An 18,207-nucleotide genomic window follows, 5' to 3' on the forward strand; every position below is an offset into this window, starting at 1 on the left:
GAAGAAAATCAGAGCAAGTCCACAAGGGCTAAAATATGACCTTGAGTATATCCCACCTGAATTTAGAGACCATCTTAAGAATAGATTTGAAACATTGAACACTAGTGACTGAAGACCAGACGAGTTGTGGAATGACATCAGGGACATCATCCATGAAGAAAGCAACAGATCATTGAAAAGACAGGAAAGAAAGAAAAGACCAAGACAGATGTCAGAGGAGACTCTGAAACTTGCTCTTGAGTGTTGAGCAGCTAAAGCAAAAGGAAGAATTGATGAAGTAAAAGAACTGAACAGAAGATTTCAAAGGGCCTCTCGAGTAGACAAAGTATTATAATGACATGTGCAAAGAGCTGGAGATGGAAAACGAAAAGGGAAGGACACCCTTGCCGTTTCTCAAGCTGAAAGAACTGAAGAAAAAATTCAAGCCTCGAGTTGCAATAGTGAAGGATTCCATGGGGAAAATATTAAATGACACAGAAAGCATCAAAAGAAGATGGAAGGAATTCACAGAGTCATTATGCCAAAAAGAATTAGTCGATATTCAACCATTGGAAGAGGAGGCATATGATCAAGAACCGATGGTACTGAAGGAAGAATTCCAAGCTGCTCTGAAGGCATTGGCGAAAAACAAGGCTCCAGGAATTGATGGAATATCAGTTGAGATGTTTGAACGAACAGATGCAGCGCTGGAGGTGCTCACTCGTTGATGCCAAGAAATATGGAAGATAGCTTCCTGGCCAGCTGACTGGAAGAGATCCATATTTATGCCTATTCCCAAGAAAGGTGATCCAACCGAACGTGGAAATTATAGAACAATATCGGTAATATCCCACGAAAGCAAAATTTTGCTGAAGATCATTCAAAAACGGCTGTAGCAGTATATCGACAGGGAACTGCCAGAAATTCAGGCTGGTTTCAGTAGAGGACGTGGAACCAGGGATATAAGTGCTGATGTCAGATGCATCCTGGCTGAAAGCAGAGAATACCAGAAGGATGTTTACCTGTGTTTTATTAACTATGCAAAGGCACTCGACTGTGTGGATCATAACAAACTATGGATAACACTGCGAAGAATGGGAATTCTAGAACACTTAATCGTGCTCACGAGGAACCTTTACATGGATCAAGAGGCAGTTGTTCGGACAGAACAATGGGGATACTGATTGGTTTAAAGTCGGGAAAGGTGTGCGTCAGGGTTGTATTCCTTCACCATACCGATTTAATCTGTATGCTGAACGAATAACACGAGAAACTGGACTATATGAAGAAGAACGGGGCATCATGATTAGAGGAAGACTCATTAACAACCTGTGTTATACAGATGACACAACCTTGCTTGCTGAAAGTGAAGAGGACTTGAAGCACTTACTAATGAAAATCAAAGGCCACAGCCTTCAGTATGGATTACACCTCAACATAAAGAAAACAAAAATCCTCACAACTGGACCAATGAGCAACATCATGATAAACAGAGAAAAGATTGAAGTTGTCAAGGATTTCATTTTACTTGGATCCACAATCAACAGCCATGGAAGCAGCAGTCAAGAAATCAAAAGATGCGTTGCATTGGGCAAATGTGCTGCAAAGGACCTCTTCAAAGTGTTGAAGAGCAAAGATATCACCCTGAAGACCAAGGTGAACCTGACCCAATCCATGGTATTTTCAATCACATCATATGCATGTGAAAGCTGGACAATGAATAAGGGAGACCAAAGAAGAATTGACGCCTTTGAATTGTGGTGTTGGTGAAGAATATTGAATATACCATGGACTGCCAAAAGAACGAACAAATCTGTTTTGGAAGAAGTACCTCCAGAATGCTCCTTAGAGGCAAGGATGGCGAGACTGCGTCTTTCATGCTTTGGACACACTGTCAGGAGGGATGAGTCCCTGGAGAAGGACATCATGCTTGGCAGAGTACAGGGTCAGTGGAAAAGAGGAAGACCCTGAACAAGGTGGATTGACACAGTGGCTGCAACAATGAGCTCAAGCATAACAACGACTGTAAGGATGGCTCAGGACCGGGTAGTGTTTCATTCTGTTGTGCATAGGGTTGCTATGAGTCGGAACTGACTTGATGGCACCTAACAACAACAACAACAAATCTTTAAATGAACTTTTGGAGAGATAAAAATGAAAGAGAGTGTCTTATCCCCAGCCTAGTGAAGAAGAAGTGGTTGGATTTAAAAAAAAAAAAAAATCATACAAATGTTGACAATTTGAGCTAGAGTCATCCAGTCTTCTCAAATTATTTATGTGAGTCATCTCAGAGTTATCCAAACATTAAACAACACCAGACACTCAATAATAAAGGGCTAGTCTAATTTGTATTAAAATATATTAAAACAAAGCATCTTCTTTTACAGGAGAATTTTGGCTAGGACTGAAAAAGATTTTTTATATTGTGAATCAGAAAAACACCAGTTTTATGCTGTATGTGGCTTTGAAATCTGAAGATAACACATTAGCATACGCATCCTACGAAAATTTTTGGCTAGAGGACGAAACAAGATTTTTTAAACTGCACTTAGGGCGATATTCAGGAAATGCTGGTAAGTTTTTACTCATAAAATTATCCAAAAGATTTAAAAAGAATTGACTCAATATTAGGTGAAGCTAAAAATATATGACACATACGTGATAACAAAACTGAGAAAACTGCCATGTCTTGAGTTGTGACACTGTCCTATGATCATTGTACCAAATCAAAATTTTGAGGTGTTTTCTATCTTTACAATTTGCCATATGCGATCTCAGTTGATTCTTTGGACAGATAACCTGTGAGATAGGCTGGGAGAGGCTGACATTTAGAAATTATAGAACATTTGAGCTGATCTCCATTCTTCTCACTTCACAGTTGAGGAAACGTGACAGACTAAGTGACTTGCCCAAGCTTCACAGTTTATTACATCTGAGGCAGGGCAAGAATCCTGGTTGATATAGAACAACTAGTTTAGTGCCGTTTTCTCTATGCTTTAGTGCATCTACTCATTTCCAAATCATTTTAATTTGTTAGCACTTCAAAGTACTTCATGTTAAATTTACATTCTGATGCTAAAATTTTAAAGGTACTTGAGTTCAGAAATGCTAAATTCAATTCTCATGTTGTTGCTGATTATAGAAAGTGCTTGTTAGAAATCCAAAATTGAATAAGCTATGTTCTCAGCTCTCTAACCTATCACAAAATAGAGTGGGAGGTAAACAAAACTGAAACACAGAATACTGATAGTGCTTTGGGGTTAAAAAGAGAGAGAGAATGATTCCAACTGTTATATCTAGAAAATATTTAGGGAAGAGTAGTTATCAACAAGGAGTTAATATTAGATTTAATCTAGGAAACTTTTTAAAGTACATGTTCCTGGAGAATCTGATTCACTAAGTTTGGGCTTAATGGTGTTATTTACTTAGGGTACTGCACTGGTCCTGGGCACTTGGCACCACGGAGCAGTTTCTATTAACCTGGTACGTCCCAACATCTTTTCTCAGGCACAGTAACGTGTTAATTAAAAGATTAAAGCGCTTAACTTGTATTTTTGAGCTGATATTATAGTAAAGTTATCTAAAGGAGGGGTGTCAGATGTTTGGACAGGGGCACAATTTCAGTGCTTGCCATAGGTGCCATTTTCTGCAGATACGCCGGTGGCTGTACTGGGTTAATAGAAACTGTTCAATGGCACCATGCGCCCAGGGCCAACGCAACACATGCCATACCTTCCATACCCTACTTATACCTCTGTGGTACCCACATTCCATGGATGGATATATTGGCACCTTTGCAGTTGAGAGCCACTGGTCTGTACTCAGAGCAATGGACAGGTTTTTCGCACATGAATGTTGGCAAAAGAAGCAGCTTGCAGTCAAGGCACAGAGGGAGGAAAATTACAGAGCAGATAATTGTCTGGTATGCTTGCCATCTATGACATGTGAGGGGCTTAGGCTCGGAATAATAGGTAAAAGTCTGAAATTTATGTAGGTAAAAGTTTAAAGGGTTACAATATAGGTAGTCCCTGACTTACCTGGCCTCTGTTCATTGTAAGTTGGTTCTCAAGGATGTTGAATACCTCATTTTCTTTTTTTTTTTTTATGTTTTAATTATTATTGCCTTTTATTATCAGTATCTTTATAAACACGATCTTTGTCTTTGGGGGTTGGAAACATTACGTCTGAGAATGATAACATTAGGAAATTATACACTGCAACATTGTATGTAGTACATATTAAAAAATTACTAACGATAAAATGTACAAAAAAAAAAGAAAATGGAAGGTCATTAATGTGGTTTGTTGTAACTAGAAAACGTAAACTGGGGACTACCTGTATACAATTTTCAGTGCCTCATCTCTGAGAGTGTAAAGACATAAATACAAAATATGCTATGTTAGGAAACGTTTATGTATGGGTGCTCTCAGGGTCGGATTAACCAGTAAGCAAGGTATGCACTAGCTTACATAAGCACAGCACACACGGGCTCACTTGTGTTTACGTACTAATGTGTAGTGCACAATTTCACATGGGTTTCACCATGTCTCCATTTGATGTGGTGAAAAACAGGAAAATTGTGCACTACAGATTAGTAAGTAAGCCCGTGCATACCTTGCTTATTGGGTAATCCGTCCTGGAATTCTCTAAAAGACAACTGGATCTAATTAGAGGATAAGATTTGTAATGAATGGCAAAAGTTTTTTTTCATTGCAGAACCCTCAGATTTTGCCATCTACTCTACATTTTTCCAACAAGGTTGTTAAATAACTTTCAGCTGTTGATCACTTAATATGATCAAGACAACTAAAAAAAAAGGAGTCAGTGGAACGTAAGGATAGCTAGAAACAGACAAAACCAGAGGGTTAAGTGTGATCGTGTGTGGGAGAGGTAGGCTGCACATTTGGCTTTTAGCTCAGAGCCAAAAAAGAAATATGAATTTGAACATTTTAGCAGCACAGTTGTTCCATGAGAGGCACAAATATTCCTGGTTCTAAAACTTGAGAGAAATGTCTCTGAGTTCTCAGAGAAAACAATGTGTCATATTCTCCACCCACACTCTCAGAGAAAACAGTGGTGAGATTCAAAGGGCTGTTTCTTAAGAAATAGATCTATGCAGTATATTTAAAAAATAAGTTATTAAATTTAATACAGTGAGGAGCCAAAATGATGGATGATCTTTCTGGTGGTTGGACTTATTCAAGGAAGAGTACTTGTGGAATGATCGCATAATTCAGGCAATGCCCTATAAGTGTTGTCTGTCTCTTTGAACTTTTGAAAGGTATTGCCCTGTAGGGTATGGAAAATAATATTCTCCCTGACAAACACCTGAAATGTGGCTATTTTGTTTCCTATGAAGGGCAGTCAGAGGCTTGGATAATCAGCAGAGCTGGGGTCTTGGATGGGCCACTGGTGCTAATGAAGTTCTCCACAGTCCTCAAAGATATATTTCAAGAGATGCCAAATACTCAGAAGCATAATGAAACAAATACGGGCTTTGGTGTCTCTCAAGATTTTACAGAACTTCTTTTTTTAGTTAGTGTTTCAAAATGTATTGGCCGAAGTTTAACTATAGGTGATATTTAAGTGCTTTGGGTTTAATTAGAGTCTTTTAATTTTATTAACTTTTATAAAACAAAACTCCTGTCTCTACTACTTAGTTAACTGGGTTGCCTTGGACAAGGTACTTAATTTTGAAGGGTTTTTGTGAAGATCGAGGATGCCGTAATACAATGTGCAGTGTAAGCCCTTTAAAAATGGTATTGTTTTAGCTGCTATCCAATTTAGTCCACGTATCTTGTGAGGAGATACAGAGAAAAGGCACATCTCAGGAGTAGCTGAATTTTTCTTGAGGAAATTGGTTTTATATAAACTTGGTGGCTCCTAAATAAAACCAAACATCTTTTGCAACTATAAATCTAAGTTTCTTAAAGGTAGGTGTTTCACCTTCCTCTATACCTCTCTGTTTACAGTGAAGTAAAATGGTAGGAAGTAGGAACACCTATTAGGTGTAAGGGATTTTTATTTTTTAAAATCATCAATCTACATTAATTTAATTAGTTAATTAATTCAATGAATTTAAACCTATACTATTACTTTTTTCTGAAATATGATAGGTATATACACCATTATTTTTGGCTAAACCATCTGATTCTGCCTGCACAGCCAAAACTTCTATTTCCGGTTGTGATTTTATATCAAATGTCCACTTAATGATGCTTATCACACTGAGGAATTTATCACCAGGTTTGGGCATATTGCAACCTGGAAGAGAGATTTTTTAACATGATAAATAGTAGAAAAATAATTTAAACCTTATTTTTAGGTGCAATGATTTTGCATAATAGGCTGGTAATGATCAATGAAAATAATGAAAAGTGTCTTTAAATTCAACTATTAAAAAAAAAATCTATTTCATCCAGGTGATGCATTCCGGGGCCTCAGAAAGGAAGATAATCAAAATGCAATGCCTTTCAGCGCGTCAGATGTTGATAACGACGGGTGTCGTCCCATGTGCCTGGTCTGTGGTCAGTCTGTAAAGAGCTGCAGTCACTTCAGTAACAACACTGGCTGGTGGTTCAGTCAGTGTGGCCTGGCAAATCTGAATGGCATTCATCACTTCCCCAGAAAATTACTCGGAACTGGAATTCAGTGGGGTACATGGATCAAAAACAACTCACCCGTCAAGATTAAATCTGTTTCCATGAAAATCAGAAGAATGTACAATCCATATTTTAAGTGATCTCATTTTAAATTGTAATTCAAGTTCCATAGTTATTTTTGATAATGTATATAAGATTCTACATAGTTTCTCTTCGTATTTAGTGTTTCAAACATATTAGCCAATATTTAACTATAGATAGCACCCAGGTGTTAGGAGTTTAATTCAAATCTTTTAATTTTATAGAGTTTTATAAAACAAAGCATGACTCAGTGTATGTTTTTTTTTTTCTACTAACTATATTAAGTTTGTTTTGAGTGAATTACAACTTGTCTTGGAGTCTTCAGTGCTTTCGAGGACTTCCCCTTCCTTTGAAGCACTTATACCAGAGTAAATTGTTGGGAAGATTGAAGAGAGTCTTACACTATTAATCCTAAGTGGGTAACTGTATAATCTGAAAACAATTTCTATTGAAGACAATTACATAGAATAGCTTTTGTGCAGATTAACATATAAGCTCTATGCAGTTTGAAAACCTTACTATTTCCAGGTGATACCACAATAATAAGAGTTTACTGCCAAAATAAAGTCCTACTTATTTTTACATCTTATCATGGTTAATAATTTTGTTCTTATTTATAATAAATTTACTGTATATTTATATCCTGATCAATTGCATTCTAAAACACTTTTGATTCTTTACTCTTTTTAAACCGATAGGAATGGCATGAACTTGAAGTGAAGGACAGCGGAGAAAGAGTGATGAATCAGTAGTCTAGGTATGGCTCTAGGAGCAAGCTGGTCGCCTCCACTTCTTCCACTGAGTTGGAAGACGTTGGGACGGTAAGGATTCCATGGGAGAAGACAGTAGGAAGATTGGAGCCAAGTGTCAGTTATTGATAAGAAAGAAGAGGGAAACAATTAAGAATTAGTTTTGAACAGGAAAGTACTTTGTCCGCAGTAGAGTTGTTGTTGTTGTTAGTTGTCGTTGAATTGATTCTGACTCTTGACGACCCTATGTGTACAGAGTAGAACTGCTCCATAGGGTTTTCAAGGCTGTGACCTTGCAGAAACAGATCACCAGGGCTGCCATCTGAGGCATCTCTGGGTAGGTTTGAACTGACAACCTTTCAGCTAATAGTCGAGCATTTAAGTGTTTGTGCCACCCAGCGTTATACAACACACAAAGGAGAAGTAGCTGAAAAATGAGGTGAGAAAAGGACTGGATTAAAAATAGGTCTGAGGATATAGATACCTGAGCAGAGTAGGGTTGAGCTATGTCAGAGCAGAACTTGATCTGGGTTCAGGGATAGGCAAATATGACAACATGGTCTCCCTTCAAAGTTGCTTTCAGCCTGATCTCCTATCAAAGCAGTGAGTAAAATATGAACAGGATATACATGAGGCAAAGTTGCAGGTGGGTGAGCATGGTTTCCTTGCATTTCACAGAGGCACAGCTGAGGTTCTGTTGTCGCAGCGATTGAGTAAGATATCTGCTAGTTGGTGGAGCACAGAACTGTGGGTTCACTGCCTTTTATACCTGCAGTGTCATGATTTAGGAGGTAAATTAACCTAAACATTATGGTAATAATTTTGTTACTTGTTAGTTGCCATCAAGTTGATTTTAACTCGTGGTGACCCCACATGTGCAGAATAGAACTGTTCCATAGAGTTTCCAAGGCTGTGAGTTTTCAGAAGCAGATCACCAGGCCTGTGTTCTAAGGTGCTGCTGGATGGGTTCGAATCACCAACCTTTAACAGTACGGTTAGTAGTCACGTGGTTAACAGTCTGTGTCACCCAGGGACTCCTCAAAATTCTTGCTGAGCTTGTACAGGGGCAATCTTTGCTTATCTAGGTCTGCTTTGCAAACTCTAGTGACTTCACAGTTTCATCCCTCCATAAAGGCTGTGGAGATGAGGAAACATGAAGAGTAAGGCAGAATGGGAATAAGTGTTAGGATGCTAAGTGAAAGACAGATTCAGAGAGCAGCAAAAAAATTTAATTTCTTTGGGCTTGGGTATAGAGGATACATTTGACTCGTGAATGGCTACGGGTGGTTAATGGTCCCTAGGATGAGAAGCTGTACAAGTTTAAAAAAAAAAAATTAAGAGCTCTCAAATACCATTGCAGACAAGAAGGTACATTTTGGGTAATAATTCTGAGCCTTGGACTCCCAGAAATGAAGTGACCTGACTTAGCAGAAGTTAAGATGTCAGGACAACTGGTCCCCTTTTGCTGTCTAGCCCCCACAAGGATGCACTCATTCCTTGGGAGTAGGCGTGAAAGGTAGCAATCACCTGCTTATGGCCTGAATGACACTATTATAGATTCATTCTTTCAGGTTCCTAGGACTTCCCTGACTAAATTGTCCCATTTAAAAACACAAATGCTTTATTCTTTCATGAACTTACACCTAACTTATTAGTAAACACTGTATCCAGTTAAAAATTAAACAAACAAAAAAAGGGAATATAGAATTCAATCACTTCTCTCTATATCAGCATCGATTAGGTGTACATAGAAAAAAATGAACTTCCTTGTAAAGGTTTGAGAGCTAAAGTCCTTAGAGTTAAGATTAAAAAAAAAGTAATGATTTAAATGTAGTGATAAAACATTGCTGAAAAAATTAAGGGCTCTCAGTAGCAACACACGTCGTAATTTTCAATTAGAAGATTTGATGCAAAGGGCTCAGATGTATGAAGCTACGTGGTGGGGTGAGAATCAAGAGCAGTTTTGCATTGCGGGAACAATATATGAGAAATAGTTATGTTGTGCCAAGGGTTTACCAATAACCACCACCATTGCCTCAGTGGCACATAGGTCATCAGGAAAAAACATACAGGCAGGTAGGTAGGAAAGCCCACTCATTCTAACAAGCATTGAGCTCTAGGAGGGTATTGAGGAGTGGTCTTGTTTGAAATGGAGGGCTCACTGGAGCCAAGTGGCTAGCACCCTGGTCTGCTGTTTCCATTGAGCCACCTGAGATCTGCTGAGCCTGCTCTTTGATAAGCTACCACAGGAGTGAGATAATGAGCTGCCAGGGCCATCTGGATCTGTCCCTAAAGCAATTGATAAATGTGGCATGAGGACATTGTCTTAGGCTGGGTTCTGTAAAGAAGCAAAACCTGTGAAGCGTGTGTGTGTGTGTGTGTGTGTGTGTGTGTATGTATCTCAAGGAAATGACTGTCATGGTTGTAGAGGCTGAAAAGGCCCAAGTCCATGGGTCAGGCATCAGGCTGGAGGCTTCTTCTGACTCACATACCTGTGGGAACTGATGAACCTGATTGGTAGGTAAGAGTAAGTTGCTGGATCAAGTTCCATGAACTGGTGGTCAGATGATGATGAGCCAAATGCAGGATCCATAGCAGAGCAAAAGCTAAGCGTTGCCAGAAAGTCCATATATATTGGATGCAGGCTATACACCCAGGGACACTCCTTTTCAACTAGTTGGCTGCTCATAGCAGATCTCATCATGGAGTTGATTACATTATATCAGATCTCATCATGGAGGTGATTACATCATTACACAACTGCAAAACCACTGAGAATCATGGGCCAGCCAAGTTGACACACAACCATCACAGACACCATGAAAGATCAACAGGACTTTTTGAGTTCTGAAAAATTTTGAAGTGCATCTAGAAGTATAGTGTTCTCAAACATGAGAACGGATGACATGTTTGAAAAAAGTGTTGATTGATGGAGCCTGTCATCCAGCTGAGTTCTCCTCTGGGCTTGGGGTCTTCTTCCAAGCTTGCTAGTTATTGGTAGGATTCATTTCCTTGAGGTAGTAGGACTGAGGTCCCTATTGCCCATCTAGCTGTGGGCTGGACTACTCTCAGCTCCTAGTGGCCACCTGCAATCCCTGGCTATGCGACTCCCTTAAGATGGATGTTTCATAAAATGGATGTTTGCTTTCTTTCAGGCCAACCAGAAGGCATCTCTCTGACTTTCTCTTTTGTGACCAGTCAGAGAAAACTAACTGCTTTTAAGGGGCTCATGAATTTAGGTTAGGCCCACCTGTATACTCTCCCTACCTTAAGATTAATTGATTTGGAAACCTCATTACATCTGCAAAATTCCTTCAGAGCAGTACTTAGATTAGTGTTTGATTTAATAACTGAAAGAAGGTGTGTGCACAGTAGGGGTCAGGAATATTGGAGGCCGTCTGAGAATTCTGCCTATCCCAATAAACAAAATCAAAACAGTTGAAATGTAGGAAAACAGAAATGTCAATAGACTAGAAATTCCAGAACATGATTAAAGATATATAATGTAGTATATGATTTTCTCATATATTTTTTTGCAGAGTTTTATATCATTAGGGGAAGAGACAAACCCATAAATGGTGATAGGGAAAATGGTTAATAATTTGAAAAAAAAAAAAAAGCAATATCTTATTGTACCAAAATGTTTTCAGATTGATTGAGTACCTGAAGGAGCAAAATTATTTAGTATTAGTCAAACAGAAAAATCTTTTAGTTTCTTTGGAGGTAGGGACTTTCTACGCACGATATCAAAGGCAGAAACATTTCATTTGATTATGTGAATATTTGAATCCTCTGTATATCCCAAAGAGTCCCTGGATGGTGCAAATGATTAACACGCTCAGCTGTTAATTGAAAGATTGGAAGCCCAAGTCTACCTAGAGGCACCTCAGAAGAAATTCCCGGCAATCTACTTCTGAAAAGTCAGCCATTGAAAATCCTATGGTGCACGGTTCTACTAGGACATACATATGGTTGCCCTGGGTCAGAATCAATTTGACGGCAACTGATTTACTGGTTTATATGTATTCCAAACATCATAAATAAAATTAGAGATAAGTGAAAAACTAGAAGTGTTTTCAACAAATGACATCTTATATTCCTTAGACGTAGTGCATCCTAAAAAATAAGAAGCTGGACTATATGAAGAAGAATATGGCATCAGGATTGGGGCAAGACTCATTAAAAACCTGCAAAGTACAGATGACACAAACTTGCTTGCCAAAAATGAAGACAACTTGAAGCACTTACTGATGAAGATAGCACCTGAATGTGAAGAAAATAAAAATCCTCACAACTGGACCCATAAACAACATCATGATAAATGGTGAAGAAATTGAAGTTGTCAACGATTTCATTCTACTTGGATCCATAATGGATGCCCATAGAAGCAGCAGTCAAGTAATCAATGTTGCATTGGAGAAATCTGCAGCAAAAGACCTCTTCAAAATATTAAAAAGCAAAGATGTCACTTTGATGACGAAGGTGCACCTAATTTTCAATCACTTCATATGCATACAAAAGCTGGACAGTGAAAAAGGAAGGCCGAAGAAGAATTGGCACGTTCAAATGTTTGTGAAGAATATTGACTATACCACGGACTTCCAGAAAAATGAAGAAATCAGCCTTAGAGAAAATACAGCCAGAATACTCCTTAGAAGTGAGGATGGAGAGATTTCATCTTGCTTACTTTGGACACATTATCCGGAAAGACCAATTGCTAGAAAAGGATATAATACTTGCTAAAACTGCTTTGAGAAACAGAAATGAGAAAAATTGAGAATAAGGTGAAAAGGTATTTTTTACTTCATTGGTTCTAGAATTATACATTTAATATAATCATGCTTTTTGTTTTCTATGAGGGTTTAAGAAGTCAAAATACCTGTTACGTGGCACTTAAGAATTTAATGCTTTCAAGTGAATAAGAGGGAGACCTTCAATGAGATGGACTGACAGAGTGGCTACAACGATGGGCTCAAACATAGCAACGATTGTGAGGATGGTATAGGACTCGGCACTATTTCATTCTATTACGCATAAGGTCTCTGAGTCAAAGCGGACTTAATGGCACCTAGCAGCAACAAATAAAATAGGCAAATGACTTGAACGGCAATTCACAGACTATAAATCGTCAATTAGCATATGAAATTGAGTCTCATGAATCATCATGAAAATTAAGACCTAATATTGAATCTGTCAAGTCAGCATTTATATGAGAGAACACAGCTCAGTTTTTGTACAGAAGCTAGGAAATAGGCTTATCCATACTTCTGTAGTAATGTAAATTGGTATAACCTTGTTGAGAGGCACTTTTCATAGTATTTGTCTAGAGCTGAGGAATAAAGTCAAGAAGAAACAATTTTGTCCCAATTCTATGAAGCATATACACATACATGTAATTATGAATGTTTAATCATATCTAACATTCAGTGTTTATTCTGCACCTGACAAGGTGGTAAATAGTATACGTGGATCTCATGTAGTCCTCAGAAAAACCCTATGAGGTAGGTATTATCCTCATTTGACTAATAAGGACAGTTGACTACCCATAGCTATACCACTTATGTGTAGGTGAAGTGAAGTTTGAACCCCTTCTCAACCCCTTCCACCATGCTGAAACAGCTAGGTGAGGTGCGCAATATGGAGGCTTACTGACGGCTGACCCTGACTCCAATCTACTTTAAAGACCTTGTCCCCATTGTGCTAGCAGGTAGTGCAATGTTCTTATAAGAAAGGACAAGACAATTCTTATGCCAGTTCTGAGACTGGGTTTTTTTTTTTTTTACAGATAATCTTTTTTTTTTTTTATTATTGTGCTTCAAGTGAAAGTTTACAAATCAGGTCAGTGAGACTGGGTTTTAGTGATATTATAAGGAAAGAGTTTGAAAAACCTTTTGTGTCGACGTAATAGCGAGAGGTCCCAGGAAAGGTAGGCAAAACAAAGTCAAAAACAATCCCTTATTGCCTATTAAAATCTGCCCTAACCAGGCTTGTCATCAGGCTCAAAGAGGTCGCTCACTATGCAAGGAGTGATGTAAGAGGTTCACAGGACTCATGTTTTCAATTCAAATAAACAAACATAAGTAGAAAAGCTTTAAGAAATAGAAACGAGAAAAATTGAGAATAAGGTAAAAAGGTTTTTTTTACTTCATTGGTCCTAGAATTATACATTTAATATAATCATGCTTTTTGTTTTCTATAAAAGTAGAATTTAAGAAGTTCAAATACCTGTTACGTGGCACTTAAGAATTTAATGCTTTAAACAGCTGGAAATGAGACTTGAGGTATTTCATTTTCCACTAATGCCTGAAGCATTTTGTATTTCAAAAGACCAGTCTTCTGAAACAAATGGTATAATGAAAACTTTGATTTCCTGAAAATTATATAAATTTCCTAGAAACTGATTGAAAATATTTAATTTATGTGTTTAACAATATTGTAATTTCACACTTGGATGTAAGTTTTATTACAAAAAGGCACTTAGGGTTTAGAATCTGAATTTTTTAATCTTAATTTTTTATTGAAGCACAATATGTGTATAGGAAGATTCACATACCATAAGTGTGTAGTTTGAATATCCATAAATCAAAAATATTCATGTAACCAGCTCCCAGAAGAGAAGCAGAACATTTCCTGAACTTTTGGAAGCTTTCCTCATGCAGCCTTCTAGTCACTAATCCCATAAAAGTAACTATGATTCGGACTTCTTACAGCATAGATTAGTTTATGCAATAGCCTTTTGTTTTATTATGGCAAATATATATGTAACAAAATATTTGCCATTTGAACATTTTTTACATGTAAAATTTAGTGATATTAAATACATTCATCATGTTATTCAACCATCATGAATATCTATTTCCAAATATTTCCATCACTCTTAACAGAAGCTCAGTGTCCCCTAATCAGTGAGTCCCCTTTTTTCCCACATGCCGCTGGTAAGCATTAACACACTTTGGTCCCTGTACACCTGTCTGTTCTAGATATTTTATATAAGTGGGATCACACAATATTTTTCCTTTTGTGACTGACTTAATTTACCTAGCACAATGTTTTCAAAGGAGTGCCTGGATGGTGCAGTTAAATGCTGGGGTACCAACGGAAATGTTGGTGGTCACTAAATCCACCCAGTGGCACCTGGGAAGAATTCCCCGATGACTGACTTTGGAAAGACAACAGCCATTAAAAACCTAGTGGAGCACGGTTCTACTCTGACACACTTGGGGTCACCATGAGTCGGTGAATCGCAATCAACTCGACGGCAGCTGTTTTTTTAATTTTTTTCTTTTAAGTGTTTTCAAGGTTCATCCATGTTGTAGCATATCAGGACTTTATTTTTTTATGGATGAATAATATTTCTTTGTATTTATGTACCACATTTTTTTTTTTTTAAATATATTAATCTGTTAATAGACACTTGGGCTACTTTCACCTTTTGGCTATTGTGAGTACTGCTGCACTGAACATTGGTGTACGAGTGTTTGGGTTTCTGCTTTCAATTCTTTATATATATATGTGTTTATATATATATATTTTCTAGGAGTGGAATAGCTGGATCATATGGTAATTCTATGTTTTTCTTTCTGAGGAATCACCAGTTTTCCACAGTGACTGTACTATTTTAAAATCCTGTCAGCAATGAATGAGAGTTTCAATTTCTCCACATTCTCGCCAACACTTGTTTTCTGTTTTTTTTTTAAATCATAGCCATCTCAGTGGGTGTGCGGTAATAATGTCATTGTGGCTTTGATTTGTATTTCCCTAATGACTAACAGAGATATCAGTCATTCAGTGATAAAATTCTTGCCTTCTATGTGGGAGACCTGGATTTGATTCCTGGCAAATACACCTCATGTGCAGCCAGCACTCATCTGTTGGTGGAGGCTGCATGTTGACGTGATGCTGAACAGATTTCAACGGAGCTTCCAGACTTAGATGAACTAGAAAGAAAGAAATGGTGATCTACTTCTGAAAATCAGCCAACGAAAACTTGTGGATCACAACAGTTTGATCTGGGGATGGCGCAAGACCAGGTAGGGTTTTGTGCCGTTGTGCGTAGGGTCATGCAGTTACATTTTTTCCTTGAGTACTGTGAAATGAGCTAGCAAACTTGTAACAAATCCCTCTCTTTTGCCTTAAACAGAAGTAAAGTACCTTGGCCCAGATCCTAGGCTCCCATCTAACCATTACAGTTGATGTTGTTAATTCGATCCCATATAGATAGTTCTTTAAAAGAGCACAATGCTCAGAGCAGACATTCTTCACTAATTAAGCTGAACTATTGTTTGGTTTAAAGAAGACTTCAGGGGATTTTTTTTTTAATTAATTTTTATTGTGCTTTAAGTGAAAGTTTACAAATCAAGTCAGTGTCACATACAAAATTTATATACACCTTGCTTTACACTCCTTGTTGCTCTCCCCCTAATGAGCCAGCACACTCCTTCCCTCTCTCTCTCCTCGAGTCCATCTGGCCAGTTTCTGGGCCCCCCTGCCCTCTCATCTCCCCTCCAGACAGGAGATGCCAACGTAGTCTCAGGTGTCTACTTGATCCAAGAAGTTCATTCTTTACCAGTATCATTTTCCTTCCCATACCCACCCAGTAACCCAATGCCATCAAGTCGATTCCATAGTCCAGTCCAGTCCCTGTCTGAAGAGTTGGCTTTGGGAATGGTTCCTGTCTTGGGCGAACAGAAGCTCTGGGGACCATGACCTCCGGGGTACTTCTAGTCTCAGTCTGACCATTAAGTCTGGTCTTTTTATGAGAATTTGGGGTCTGCATCCCACTGCTCTCCTTCTTCCTCAGGGGTTCTCTGTTGTGTTTCCTGTCAGGGCAGTCATTGGTTGTGGCTGGGCACCATCTAGTTCTTCTCGTCTCATGCTGATGTAGTCTCTGGTTTATGTGGTCCTTTCTGCCTCTTGGTTCACGGGATATTTTTGGTCGAAGGTTTAAGGTTTAAAGATTATCTCAGGGCAATAGTTTCAGGGGTTCATCTAGTCTCTGTGGCTCCAGAAAGTCTGGATTCCATAAGAATTTGAAATGCTCTTGTGTGTTTTTCTCCCTTTTGATCAGGACTCTTCTATAGAATCTTTGATCAAAACATTCAGTAATGGTAGCTGGGCACCATCCAGTTATGCTGGTCTCCTGGCAAAGGAGACAGTTGTTCATGGAGGCATTTAGGCACACATTTCATTTCCTTCTCCTGGTCCTGACTTTCCCTCTTTCTCTGCTGCTCCAGGTGAATACAGACCAATTGTTGTACCTTGAATGACCACTTTTAAGATTTGAAGACCCCAGGTAGTGCTTTGTTCTTAAAAAATATTGAAATGAGGAAATGATACCCTTGCCCTCCATCACGGAGGATCAGGAACTCTGTCTTCAAGTGAACAAGGCTCAGAAGTTCCAGAAATAGTTTTGTAGGCGAATCAATGACTAATGCTTCCTAACAAGGCTGGCAACAGTCATTAGCAAGGCTGGCAACAGTCATCATAGGAAGTGGGCTGGTGGGGTGTAAGGGTGTTAGTGATTGGAAGCCCTTATTCTTCTCCAACCGAGGATCCCCATGTGTGGAGAGTGGACAGTACTGTTCTCCCCTTTGATTCCCCAGAACAATCCCTTAGGGGGTCCAGAAAGGCTCAGTCTCCTCCTTGGGCTTAGTCTTTAGAAAACTTCAGGCTCTAATCCTGAGTTGGCCTCCTGACATCTTCTGAGATGTCCTTGATAGGTTTATTCACAGAGGCTGTGAGGCTATATTTCCAGTCGAGGAAAGAGCCCACTCCTATCTGGAACCATCCTACTTCCTGTCCAGGGTACCCAGTCTCCTGCTCAGGAATTAACTTGAGCTAAGACACATTTACCCAATATTCAGGCTCTGCTGGGGCTTCAGGGAAAATGGTGAGGTCAGGACTCAGGATTTTATAGAATTCATTTAGCATGAAATAGGACAACATAAATGGTACCAGAAGGTGTTTATATGTGAAGTACAATTTCACGCCACACTTCGCTCAGTTACATACTAACTGTGCGATATTGGAAAGATTATGTAACTTCTCAACCTCACTACATAATGGAAATGATAGTGTCTAAATCATTCCAGGAGCACTGGTGGCACAGTGGTTAAGAGCTACGGCTGCTAACCAAAAAGTTGGCCGTTTGAATCCACCAGCTGCTCCTTGGAAATTCTGTGGGTCAGTTCTACCCTGTCCTACAGGGTACCTATGAATCGGAACCGACTCAATGGCACCTAAAAACAACAAGTCATTCTAATGCCAACTTCTTAGAAAATGGGAGAATTGGTGGAGACCTTTAGCCACAGTAGGTTCTGAGAGGAAAGACATTATCAGAAGCAGCCACTGTAGGTGGAAAGGAGTTGGTGAGTACCAGGACTATAGCCAGAATCCTAGGAACACACCAAGGTGAATCTTCACAGCCCACACAGTGACCTCATGGAGTGGGATAGTTATAGAGGCAGTCATGGCCACAGGTGCTCTGAAGAAACTTCCAGAAAAATCTTAATAATTAACCGCCCCAAGGCCAGGGTGCTTTTTCTAGCAAGTATGAGGCGTAGAGAAGTACCTGAGACCCACAGCTTGACTGTCCTTTTCTCTTTCTTTCCTGTGAAGTACAAGAAATATGTGCAAGGAGTCAGAGTACTGATTTTTTTCTGAAGTTCAACACATGTTGTTAAGGATTATTCTTATGCTATCCCTCAATCACTGTAAAACTAAATCTGGACATTCATGGTAGAGATACCAGCCCAGCCAGAGGCAGAAAAGACCATCTCTGAGGTGCTTAAGAAGCC

At 38.9% G+C, this 18,207-nt stretch overlaps 1 protein-coding gene across 2 annotated transcripts in view; it reads left to right on the forward strand.

Moving 5' to 3' along the window:
- ANGPTL5 (angiopoietin like 5) overlaps nucleotides 1–7,213 on the forward strand; it is a 41,467-nt gene extending 34,254 nt beyond the window's left edge. For both annotated transcript variants that reach the window (XM_049890914.1, XM_049890915.1), the window contains 2 exons: nucleotides 2,367–2,552; nucleotides 6,402–7,213. In XM_049890914.1, coding sequence (XP_049746871.1) covers nucleotides 2,367–2,552; nucleotides 6,402–6,721 — 506 coding nt within the window. In that variant the 3' untranslated portion in view covers nucleotides 6,722–7,213. The remainder of the gene's footprint in view (nucleotides 1–2,366; nucleotides 2,553–6,401) is intronic.
- Nucleotides 7,214–18,207: the final 10,994 nt, after the last annotated feature.

The sequence above is a fragment of the Elephas maximus genome, chromosome 7, assembly GCF_024166365.1.
Source record: "Elephas maximus indicus isolate mEleMax1 chromosome 7, mEleMax1 primary haplotype, whole genome shotgun sequence".
NCBI lineage: Eukaryota > Metazoa > Chordata > Mammalia > Proboscidea > Elephantidae > Elephas > Elephas maximus.